Source organism: Nyctereutes procyonoides, unplaced genomic scaffold, assembly GCF_905146905.1.
Source record: "Nyctereutes procyonoides isolate TBG_1078 unplaced genomic scaffold, NYPRO_anot_genome, whole genome shotgun sequence".
In the NCBI taxonomy this organism is placed as follows: Eukaryota; Metazoa; Chordata; class Mammalia; order Carnivora; family Canidae; genus Nyctereutes; species Nyctereutes procyonoides.
The window spans coordinates 24,537,402-24,550,148 of NW_026575122.1; the positions used below are offsets into that span (position 1 = coordinate 24,537,402).

The following is a 12,747-nucleotide window of genomic DNA, read 5'->3' on the forward strand; positions in this document are numbered from 1 at the left end:
GCTCTTAAATGTATATATTAAGTGTTTTAACGTGCTGAATTTTCACACACACACATATTTTCATGTAATCACAACTAGATCAAGATATAGAACATTTACTACTCCCCAAACTCTCCTTCCAGTCTGTGCCCCCAAAAATGACCTATATGGTGGGTGTAGGCATCACTTCTAGTGGGTACATTCTAAGTAGCGGAACTGCCAGGCCACAGGGTAGGTATGTGTGGACTTTAGTATACAGAACCAAAAAGGTTTTCTTTAATCATTTGTTTTATGGTAAAACAAACAAAATGACCACTAGCTTCTGCCTCAATATTATGTGTAAGAATGGTTTAAAGCTAATGTTGAAATTATGCTTTACAAATCACGCACGTGGCATTACTCTCAGATAATTAAAATAATCCAAAAATACATGTGCAGAGATGTTCATTTTGACATTGTTTAAAACCACACACACACACACACACACACACACACACACACTGGAAACATCCTGTACAGCCAAAAATGGTAACCATCATGTAAAGGATTGTACATCAACATGATGCATACCTGATTCTACAAACTTTCACTAATATAATCTCATTTTGAAAGAGAGAGAGAGAGCGCATGGGCACAGCGGGCTCCATCTCACTACCCTGAGATTGTGGCCTGAGCCCGAATCAAGAGTCTGACGCTTAACCAAAGAGCCACCCAGGTGCCCCCATTACTGATATAATTTTTTAATGACATAGAAAAATAAACAAAAAAAAAAGTATGTTCCCTATTATGTTATAAAGTATGTGATTCCATTTAACTTCCTGTTCACATATCAATCCCTTAGAAAAGCCTTTTCTGTGGGCCTCTGGGTGGCTCAGTAGTTGAGCATCTGCCTTTGGCTCAGGGCATGATCCTGGGGTCCTGGGATCGAGTCCCACATCGGGCTCCCCACAGGGAGCCTGCTTCTCCCTCTGCCTTTGTCTCTGTCTCTCTGTGTTTCTCATGAATAAATAGAGAAGATATATTTGTAAAAAGCCCTGCCCCCACTTTCTTTCCTTATATCCTCATCTTTATATATATTTTTTAGCATTACCACCTCCTGAAAAGTATTTTTGCTTCCTCATTTATTGCCTTTCTCACCCCAGTGGAATGCAAGCTCCACGCAGCCACTCCGGCCCATTTCTTTATTGCTGTCTCCCCCAACATCTGGAACCATGTTCAGTGCATAGTAGGTACTCAAAACACAATTATTCAGTGCATGAGTGCGATGTTTAGGGAAAAGGGCTGAGAAGAACTGCATTGAAATTTTAACAACGATCCCCCAGGAGGGGTGGGATTATAGAGCTGTTTCCCGGTTTCTTTCTGCCTCTGTGTCGTTCAGATCTTCTCTAAGAAATGTTATTACTGTCATACTGCGGAGGAAGCAGAATAAGCGAATGGCATAAAAATTAAAACACAGCAATGAAATTACCTGGAGAGAGGATGATGATTGCTGTAAGCAGAGCATACTCTTCTTGCGTCATTTTCAGTTCGGCAACACTTTTATAAAAACTAAACATGGGCGTTATGTACTCATCTGAGATACCTATGGGGAAGAGATGACAAATTGCAGAGACATAAGACAATTTTCAGATGACGAAAGAGTGTAAAGCTACGAACACACTGTACATACACACACAGGTTAGGATTACACAAAATGCACAGGTAATTACTATGTATCATGTGTCTAGTCAAAGGCAGGTCATATCAAAGAAGGTCAGTTAACAAAATCCTCAGAATATCACCTCCTTAGTGACTTGTGCGTCCCTGATTTCAGCAGTGCCTTTGGTTGGGTCACTATGGCCTGATAATAAATGATAATGTTCTCAAATTGCCCCCCCAAAATCCTCTCAACTTCACCATTCTCTACATAGGGTTTGGTTAATCTTTTTAGTATAAATATCTATAATCAAGGTAGAGGTAGCATTTTAAACAACCAACCAAAAAAATATTGTTGTTAAGACCAAAGGTATAAATGTCTCCACTTAATACATCAGCTAGGGTTCCTCTCACAGTTCTGCTGCCTACCAGGGCATTGGTACCTGGCCCTTCTCTTCAAAGTTGATATGTCCAAAATCAAAAATAACCACGTACACAACTAAACTCCTCATCTTCTTCCAAATCCGTCCCTTTCTTGGTCTCCCCCTTCTCAGTGACTAATATCCTCACCCAGCTGCCCTGGCCTGACCCCTGACACTTGGCCGTCTCTCTAACTCAGGCAGGTGCCAAGTCCTAGGACTTGACCTGCTGCCTTATTGGGTGCTCCCTCTCCTCTTCACAACACCTGGAATTGACTTAGTTTAAACCCTTATTTCTTTTCATCTGGATTCTGGCAACTGCCTGCCCACCAATCCTTCTGTCTTCAGTCCCAGAATCACAAAATTCAAATCACACCCTGTTCCCCCCAGTTCTTATAAACTTTCAAAAAGTCTCTGCTGCTTTTGTTATAAGTGTTCTCTTTTTACATGGGAAACTCTAGGCCCTGTCCCCTGCCGATCCCACCACCTGCTACTCACCTACATGGTAATAGTAGGATCCACGTGCTTTAAGCCATCGTGTATTAGGCACTATTTCCCAGCCATTATGCTAGAATTCCGAGCCTAATGCCCCATAAGGTAGATACTGAGAAATCATATAATTTGCCCCAAGACACACAGTTGGTGAGAGATGGAGGCAGGATTCAAACCACAGCTAGCAGGCTCGAGAGTCCTGGCTCCCGGCTGTCACTAGGCTGCACGACATTTCTATCACACAGTCTTGTCCAGCTACTGGGAGCTCCCTAAATAATCCACACTGCCCAGTTTTTGTATTGTCTCTCCTTAGAACGTCCTCCGCCTCCTTGATCTAGCTTGTACCTCTTCATAATTGAAGATGCCTTTTTGTCACTTCCTCTGCTCATTCAACAAGTATTCATTTTGTACCTGTTCTGTGCATGGCTCCCATTCAGAAGAGCTTCAACTGGGGAATTACAAAGAGAAAAAAAAGGAGAACGAGGAAGAGGAGAAAAAAACCATGGGAATTAAAAAAAAGAAAAAGACAATGATGTGACTTATGGATGAATTAAGATGAACATGAATTTCCCAGAATTGGTCCACAATAAATAAGATTGTTCTCTTCTGTTCCAAATCAGACCTAGAGCCAGACAGCTTTGGCCAAACCAAACTAGAATACAGTTGGATTCCAGACACTAAGGAGCACGATTATCATCTAATATGCTTCACAGAATCTGAAAGTCTGAATCCTTAGATTTAGAGTAGTCTAAAGAGCTTTCCCAAACCGAGTCCCTGGCCTTCCTCTCTTTAGTTTAAATACCACACTTTTATTCCCCTTTGACTTTTAATTCTTCCATTGACCCCAGTGGGCTCTCTTCACAATGGCGTCTTTGTTAAGCAACTTGGATATTACGTCACATGGAGGATTCCAGCTTCCACAGATTGAACCGAATACCCATGACCAAACTAGATATGAATTTAAAATGCCGAAGGTTGAAGTATGTGGGCCTGGGAATACCAGTCCTGGTTTCCAGAAAACAGGGAGGTTAAGAGTTAGGGAGCCAGTTCTGAGTTTGAAACCTGACCTATGACTTGACGAACATAAACTCCATGAACCGTGGTTTCTTCATCTGTGAAATGTGAATTATAGCAATGGCATCATATGATATCTGCGGAGTGCTTAGCATGATGCCATGATAGAGTTTGATAGCAAACTCTCAGTAAATGTTAGAACAAATACTATTATTGTTATTTAGGAAATTGGATCAATTTTAGTTCATGAGTTCATTTTTAGCTCAGTTCATTTTAATTTTAGTTAGATTAAGGTCACTTACTTGCGTATTTACAAAGCTACATTTTTGTTTTGTTTTTACCCTCTGCACTTTCCCAGAGATGAATACAAATTGGTTGATCAGTGATTTGCTTCAGGATTTTTCTAGGTATTAAAGCTAAAACTAAGATCTATATTTTCCCGGGAAGGTTGCACTTTTTCAATTTATTTTTTTAAAGATTTTATTTATTTATTCATGAGAGCCACAGAGAGAAAGAAAGAGAGAGAGAGAGAGAGAGAGAGAGAGAGGCAGAGACACAGACAGAGGAAGAAGCAGGCTCCATGGAGGGAGCCTGACGTGGGACTCGATCCTGGGTCTCCAGGATCACGCCCTGGGGTGAAGGCGGCGCTAAACCACTGAGCCACCCGGGCTGCCCTCTTTTTTACTTTAAAAAAGAGAAATGGCACCCGTCATTTGTGGCTACCTGAAATAATAACTCACAACTACACTATTTTTTAAAATGGTATACAAAGATTTGGTGATAATACTAAAAGTGGTTGATTTTAAAATATTAAATTTTTAGAAATCATCTTTGACTACCTAATTTCCTATCTTGTCTTTCTAAATCCCCATTAACCTTCCAAAAATGTCACCTCTGTTAGCTATCTAATTACAGGAAAAAAATGAGGTAAAGAAATTTGTTACAATGTTCGTGTTGTACATGTTGTACAAGCTGACAGTGAATAAAGTGAAAATGTGGAAAATCATAGAATTTTAAGTCACAGACATTTTTCTAAAATTTGAATTTCCTTCCCTTTGCCTCCAGACTTCTCTGGGGCCAGCAGCCACCCCACCAGGGGCCCGGGGCCACGGGTTCAGCCGATTACCATGGGCTCTGTGGCAAACCAGCAGTTTGCAGGTGGCTGGGCCAAGGCACCAGAGGAGGCCGCTGCTCCTGCGCAGTGCCAGCATCTGTAAGTGGTTCAGTGTGCACATGGGGTTCGGCTCCTGTCCATGACCACCCACGAGGGGGATGTGCTTGACCCTCCCGATGGATGTCTTTGTGCACCAGAGCAAGCTGCACATGGAGGGCTTCCGGAGGGTGAGGCGGTGGAGTTCACCTTCAGGAGTCTGCTGAAGGCTTAGAATCTATCTGGGTCACCGGGCCTGCTGCGGTATTTGTATTGGGAGTGAGAGGCAGCCCAAAGGGAGGAACATGCAGAAGCGCAGATCAAAGGGAGACAGGTGCTACTGTGGAGGTCTAGACCACCATCCAAGGAATGCAAGCTGCCACCCCAGCTCAAGAAAGGCCACTTGTGCCAGAGCTTCAGCCTTGTGGTGGCCTCGTGTCCACTGAAGGCCCAACAGGCCCTCAGCTCACAGGGAAAGCCAGCCTACTTTCAGGAGGAAGAAGAAGAAGGGATCCATAGCCCTGCCCTACTCCCAGAGGCCCAGAATTGAGCTACAGTGGGTGGGGGCAATTCCTTTGTGATCAGGAAGTTTGGGGGAGAGAGTGGAGAAAGTGGGGACAAGGTGGGTAGGGGGCAGTTGGCTCTGCCATGTATCTCAGGCCAGGGTCCCACAGAATCACCCCTACTTCCCTCTTGGCAGGGTAGAGGGGAAGGGGTGAGGCAAATGAACTACAACCATGCTCTATCCAAATGCCTGTGAGGGTCTGGAGAAAATCCCTCCCCATGTGCTTTACCTGAGTCTCCACCCTCAGATCTCCAGCTTTTGAAAGTGGCCTGGATAGCGAAGTTGTTTTCCTTTCAAAAAAGGACATGTAATAATAATTTTTCCAAGCCAGAGTGTAGAGATAAAGCATAAGACCAGATTGATGGGCTCAACCCACAAACCACTATATTCTGTGGAGAGGGAATCTCTAAGGGGTAAGGCAGGGTTTTCCCACATCTTGTCTCATAATCCACTCTTGGGATAGGGTACTGAAGACTGTCCCAAGCAATGGGTTGTGACAGTAGCCACAGGGATTGTTGGGGGAATAGCGACAGACCTCCTGCTCCCAAGCTTAATCCCACCCCATTCTGGGCCGATAGGATTTTATTTGTTCCCTTAGACAACCGCACCTTGGGCCCCACTTTCTCCAGGATGCCAACTGTACTAGCTGTGTGCGAATGATGTATCTTGTGCATTTTAACCTTTTTCTTTCATAATATAAATATTCTGGTTTTTGTATTTTTGTGTATTTTAATCTTAAGGACCTCATTCCTGCACTGTGTTCTCAGGTACATGGGCAATCTCAGGGATAAGTCAGCAGCAGCTCCAGGTCTCACAGCAGGAACACTTTTTTGTTTTATCACCAGGGAGAACAACTATCTGGAGTGCATAGCCTATTGAACTACCTCATTTTTGCCAATTAGAGCTGGCTTTTCTGCCATAGTGTTCTCTTGAAACCCCTACCTTCAGTGTTCCATAGGAGATGAGGTTTTAACTCAGTTGCCCCATGACTTGATCTCCTTCTACTGGAAGATTGGAAATTGGTCTGAACAGGAAAAGCTGGTATAGGAAGTAACACTAGGAGAGGCCACACCAGCTGAAAGGTGTGGAGGGGAAGCCAGGATTAGTCGAGGGTTGTTTATACGTGTAATAAAGGATTCCTGTTCCAGACTTCTAATCTCAGGGCACTGGACTCATTTTACATACCAGATCCATCCTTTGCTGGGTTGGGCTAGGCATACCATGCACAACAGGGTGTGCGTGTGTGTGTGTGTGTGTGTGCATGTGCGCACATGTTTTAACGATGAGTTGGTAAGGATAGGTTTAAGAATAGTAACTCTAGGGCAGCCCTGGTGGCTCAGCAGTTTAGCGCTGCCTTCTGCCCAGGGTGGGATCCTGGCGACCCAGGATTGAGTCCCATGTCGGGCTCCCTGCATGGAGCCTGCTTCTCCTTCTGCCTGTGTTGTGTCTCTGCTTCTCTCTCTCTGAGCTTCTCATGAATAAATAAATAAAATATTAAAAAAAAAAGAATAGTAACTCTAGAACCCATCTTGAGCTGCCCAGAGATGGGGTGTATGAAGCAAAGGCTAACTTTCTTAACCTTTATAAATTCTGGGCTTTTCTTGTTGGCTTCCAGGGAGACCATAAGCCATGGCAGTGCCTAGAGCCAGTGTCTTGCCCTGCTGCAGCGGTGGTTAGTGTCATGGTAGCTAAAGGATAAAAGAAGGTTTTATTTAATATGCTGTGAGATCACCACAAACCTACGTCACTGTGTTGAAATGGGGCAGATGCAATAGAACACGTTGAGTGATATGTGTCTGATCCTGGGTTCTTGTCTCCCCTGCTTGCTGCCCCCTCTAGTGATTGTATTTGTCTGGGTTTTGTAGGTCTTCATGAATAGCTGATTGGGTGATTGCTAGGTGGCCTGGTTTGTGTACATATAATGTGTTGGTCTTCTCCATGTTCTTTTGGGGTTTTATTGTTTACAAACTTCTTTTTATATTGAGAAAAATAGCCAAATCATCGTTGACAAAAGGTTCTGCACCAGGAAAAGACACTGGAACATAGCTTGGTGACCCCTCTTGAAATGTGGCTGCCTTGGACTATCCTTTTGTGTTCCCATCCCGTATTTCCTTTTTTGAGCCAGATCTTCTGTCCTAAAAACTTGACTCCTACCTTACCCCTTTCCCATCCCCCCTCCCAAGAAAAGGCCCCACACATACAAATTTCACATCCCGAAGAAGCAAAGAACACTTCCTCCCTTGTTCCCAATCTCCTGTGTCAAGACCATTCTTTGATGTGATTCATACTAATACACTTGTATTTGGATGGAACAAACCTATTTTAATCTCTCCAGTCTGAGGGTAGAGGGAAACAGAAGCAATGAGAGGGGACTTGAATCTAGAAAGTAGGGTCAGGAGACCAAGAAAGGAAGATGAATGTATATCCAAGTCACTAAGGAACTTTTATGCAGGTGCAAGAAACTTCTGTCAACGTGGCCGCAAGATTGTTTAATAGGAGACGGATGAATGTTAACTCATGTTTACTGCTAGAAACCAAAGCTTTGTGTGAAATCTTGAACTTATTGGGGTGGGGGTGGGTGGTAGGAAAGCTTTACCTCTATTCTTAACCTGATTCCTTCCCCTCATTTCTAAACTGCAAGAGACTGAGCCCTCTTGGGCTTTAGTGACTCCATCTCTGGGGAGTGTTTATTTGATGGTTGATGTTGCTGTGCTGGGTACTTCCTTTCTCACTTGCTATTGTCTTGTAACAGACATGCTGACCCTTCTCCCTTCTCTCTTTACCTTGGAAAAATACAATGAATAAAAACTTATTGGTACTGAAAAAAATTTTTTGAATTTCCTACAGCATGGATCAAATATAAATCTGCTTTTATAATTGGAGTTAATAATGAGAATTAACCACAGCACGGTCAACAAAAGAGTGTCTTAAGTGTTTATACCAGCAACTTCTAACCTAAGAAATGTAACAATAATATCATTCCAAAGGGGCAATCTCTTCTTGTTTTCTTGCCTTCTCCTTTCTGGAGATTGCTCAGTTTCTTTTTCTTTTTTTCTCTTATGCCTAATAGCTGACTTTTGGCCACACGGGGGGGCTATTTTCTAACTTAACAACAAAAACAACTGCGGCAAAGTTCTTTTTAAAAAGTATGTTTCTACTTCTCTGTTTTTCCTTTTTTTTAAAAAAGAGGTATGTAACTGATACATTAATTGTTCAATAATCAGAAATATTCTTTGGGAGAAAAATTATTTGCTAGAATAAACTTTATGATATTTTAAGTTATTCTGAATGTAAATGTCACTTACTTCCTAACGAACTTCCAAGTTTTTTGGGAACAAAAATAAAGCAGAGGGATGTGTGTGTGATACAAGAATACCTATTGTATAAGACACAATTCCTGGAATTTTAAATACCTCTATATGATGTATTATAGTTGATGGGATCAAGAGAGGCCAAGAATCTTATTTAAAAATGATGCTTTCTGGGAATGCCTGGTGGCTCAGAGGTTGACTGTCTGCCTTTGGCTCAGGGCATGATCCCAGAGTCCTGGGATCAAGTCCCACATTGGGCTCCCTGCATAGAGACTGCTTCTCCCTCTGCCTATGTCTCTGCCTCTCTCTGTGTGTGTCTCATGAATAAATAAATAAAATCTTTTTAAAAAATAAAATTAAAATAAAAATGTTGCTTTTTGCTCAAAACCATGTAAATTTGACAACTTTCTAGAAATGACAGCACCCCATAGCATGGACGTTATGGTCTATGTCTCTGACATGGCCTACAGAGCAATGTTTGCCTTCTGCTTTCCTTTCTGACTGAGCTCCCTCCATGCCAGTAGTTTCTCTAGGAGCTAACGACTGCAACTCTTGGCTCCTGAAGCTGATTCAGATCACTGTCCACACCACTCATCTACCTTCTCCTACCCCCACCCCACCCCCACGGCATGTACTATGGCAGAGGCAGACTGAAGCTCCAGCCCAGGAACCGGCCACTGTTGGCCTCATCTTCCTTGTCAGAGGTTGGGGTAGTCAGCAACAGTACAATTCTAGCCAATGAGACGAAGTGGAGTCTACTCCCGGAGCTCTCAAGAAAGAGGCCTATATTCATGAAGAGGTCATTGTGTTTCCTTATTAAGTTTCTTTTCCCTTTGGCCGTTTTTTGCTGCCTGGAAACGCGCTGGCCAGGAAGACAATCAGCCCGAGGGTAAAGCCAATACATCAAGGATAGTACAGCCCAAATTTGAAAAAGACTTGTCTTTCTGATAAAGTGTTGAGCTCCCTAATTAACCAGTTCCCCTGCCACCATTCCTCTGGGTTCCTCATTTGAACTAATGTCCTTACTATTTTTAGGCCATGTTAAATCGGATTTTCTGTTATCATCAGCCAAGACTATCCTAACAGATAGTTCCTCTGACAAATAAGATACATTTTTAATGTCTTCATGCTTTTTTGCCTGAAATGTAAGGCAGGATTCCTGTGAGGCTGGGACACATCACTCATGTTTCAAGGTGGCATTCAAATTTTTCTTCCTCTGTAGAGATTTCCTTGTCATAGTAAAGCAGAATCAGTTGCTTTCTTCTCCAGGTTCATTTCTATTGCATCCATCACAATTCATAATCTCTCCTTCCCAATAGAATGTGAAATGTCAGAAAAAATTCTATGAGAACAGGAACCAATGCTGTATTCCCAATGCCTGGCACACTGCCTGACCACTCAGGGGTGCTCCATAGAGGTTTCTCATTCATCTCTGTATCCTCTGTAACTAGGATCCTGCCCAAGGCATGGCAGAGATTCTCAAATGTCTGTTAAATTGGGCAACATTCAGTTTTGCTAGTTCCTTGCAGTGAAGGTGACATAGTTCTGAGACATGATGGGGCAAGGGATGCCATTAAGACCATGGAATCATTCCCATGGTGTTAAGAGATTGGACCCTACCTCTATTTCAACTGTTAAATTCTACCCGGCGAGGCATTTGTGCCATACCTTGGGCACTAATTAAAAAGTGGCCATCAAATTAACAATTCAAAAAGTAACTACTTTCAATATAAGATATTTAATTGGAAATATTTAATAAATAATATGCTTCCCATTAGTCCTAGTGGCTAAAGGTTAGCTGCTAAATTAGATCTCTCTGGTACTTAGGAGTTGCCAGGGTTTGGACCATCATGTTCCAGATTCATCCCAGCACAATTCACCAATTTTCGTATACCACATGTATGCCGGGCACTGTGATAATGTTGGGAATAACCTTCGAGCAGTAAACAGATTAATAGAAGCAGGTACATAAATAAACACATAATGTCCAATACTGGACAAGTATAAAAGGCTTAGGGAATAGAGCTAAGAGCCAATGAAAATGCTAACTCATATATTAATTTATTACTTTCTCTTATTTTTTAAAAAAAGGCTTTTTTTTGTACACTTTGAACCCCAAATTTGTCCATGCCAAAATTACTGCACAATCACTTTGAAAAACTAAATGAGGTTTAAGAACTCTAAATTTTGACATTTACTTTTCTTATAAATATTCTGGGTTTTTTCATTCTTAACATTTCCAACCCTTTTTCCATGGTTAGTATCTGAACTGATAATCAGTCTCCATCAGCTTCTTTAGAAAAGTTAGTTCTTACAATTGTTTTCATTTGTTGCCAAAGCTAAACCAATGAAATCGTGTGTATTCAAAGAGCAGATAAACAGGCACAATATCCTGCACAGAGCACACTTTACTATGTGACTATAAACTAGCCACAACTCCATCACGCTGATAAGGTTCACGCATTTCTCTGACACCTCCGCCCGGATTCCACTCACTTTACCATTTACTTAAAGCCAACTTCAAGTCCCTACCTGTTCCCTACACATTCTTTCTCAGCCAAAGGGCAGGAATCGTGTTTTGGTAGGTCTGCATTCCTATGAACCTATGGTAGAGCAAATATTAGACCTTGGGGAGTGACAGGTGCACTACACAGAAAGAGCACTGTGCTTTGAGTTGGATCACCTGCTTTCATCTCCTGGCAATCTGCTGATTAGCGGTGTGACGCTGGGCAGGCCAGTTAGCTTCTCTAAGCCTGTTTCTTCATCTATATAATAGGAGCCTAACACCCACCTTTAGGGGCCACTGAGAGTATGGACATGATGAGGTGTATAAAAGTAAACCATTGCAAAATCGCAAGATATATTGCCATCCTGAGAAAGACAAATGAGTTGAATATTTCATGTATGTCTGTTATGGGAATTAAAAAATGGCCAAAGAATACCATCAATTTCAGAGATTACTTATATTTGAAGTTAATAGAACAAGTTGCACTGTTCTGTGAAAAGTTACTGCTCAGTTCCTTAATGTTAAAATGTAAACTCATTCAACGTTAGCAATGTCAGCCCTGTCATATTTTATCATATGATTATTCCTATTTTTAATGAATATTTCAGCTTTAAAACCTAGTTTGCATAATACTACTTTAGGAATAATGTAATTGAAGCGCTAGAATCACATAGAAACAACCTGACTACGGTTATGTCAGATATAAATGTTCTGAAGCCTCAATTAACATAAATAAACACTATAACCCTCATTAAGTAAATGTATCTCAGGAGATGGTACTTTTGTTTATGTAATTGGGATTTAATAATAGCAAACAAAAAAGTGTGAATTTGAAGAACAAGCAAGGAAATTTCACATTATATTCTTTAAAGAGTTCTGCAGGCATAGGCGGGGCAACTGAGATGTTAACGTTTCTCTAGAATTAAATGTAAACTCGAAAGAAGAGTGTGTTATATTTGCATAAGAATAAAAAGTTATGCTGAAAGGTCATCTTGCGAGTTCAGGTTTTTATGTGGTGTGTGGCAGAGGCAATGGTCTGAAAATACACTGGGAGAAACAAATTCATAAATATTAATAAATGGAAGAAGCATCATTATAGATAATAAAATACGAAGCAGCATGCGAGTTTGGATGGTTTCCATTGTCACAATATGTGGTTGATGTTTGGGTAAAGTAATCTATTTATGAACTAGAGGCATGCATATTTATTTGTACAGTTCACATTCTACAAAACTTCATCCTTGAACTTTTCTGAAACTTGAAAAATCACAAGTTCTGAAATCTGTTAATTAAGCAAGGTGGGTTTTTTTTCTTTTTTATTGCCTATTTTTAATCTGTAAGACTCTCACCATTTCTCACCTAGTTAGGGCATTGATCTCTTTATAGAGACCTGCTTCCTGTCTCAGTCCCTCAAAAACTTCCTTCATATTACTGCTTGAAAGATCTTTCTACAGTGCTGCTGTGGTCATGTTACATCTGCTCAAAACATTATGAAGACACTTCATGATATAAGAATGACATTAAACTATTTTCGTGGTGTTCAATGTCCTTAAGAATCTAGCAGTTAGGGATCCCTGGGTGGCGCAGTGGTTTGGTGCCTGCCTTTGGCCCAGGGCGTGATCCTGGAGACCCAGGATCCTGGAGACCCAGGATCGAATCCCACGTCGGGCTCCCGG

The 12,747-nt window shown here is 41.6% G+C and overlaps 1 protein-coding gene and 1 pseudogene across 8 annotated transcripts in view; one reads left to right on the forward strand and one right to left on the reverse strand.

The window, feature by feature from the left end:
- The window catches only part of NR1H4 (nuclear receptor subfamily 1 group H member 4), a 72,510-nt gene that overhangs the window by 3,353 nt on the left and 56,410 nt on the right, over window positions 1-12,747 (reverse strand). For all 8 annotated transcript variants that reach the window (XM_055336593.1, XM_055336594.1, XM_055336598.1 and 5 more), the window contains one exon: window positions 1,448-1,561. In XM_055336593.1, the coding sequence (XP_055192568.1) occupies window positions 1,448-1,561 (114 nt within the window). The remainder of the gene's footprint in view (window positions 1-1,447; window positions 1,562-12,747) is intronic.
- On the forward strand, window positions 4,018-5,239 carry LOC129516985 (protein lin-28 homolog A-like; annotated as a pseudogene).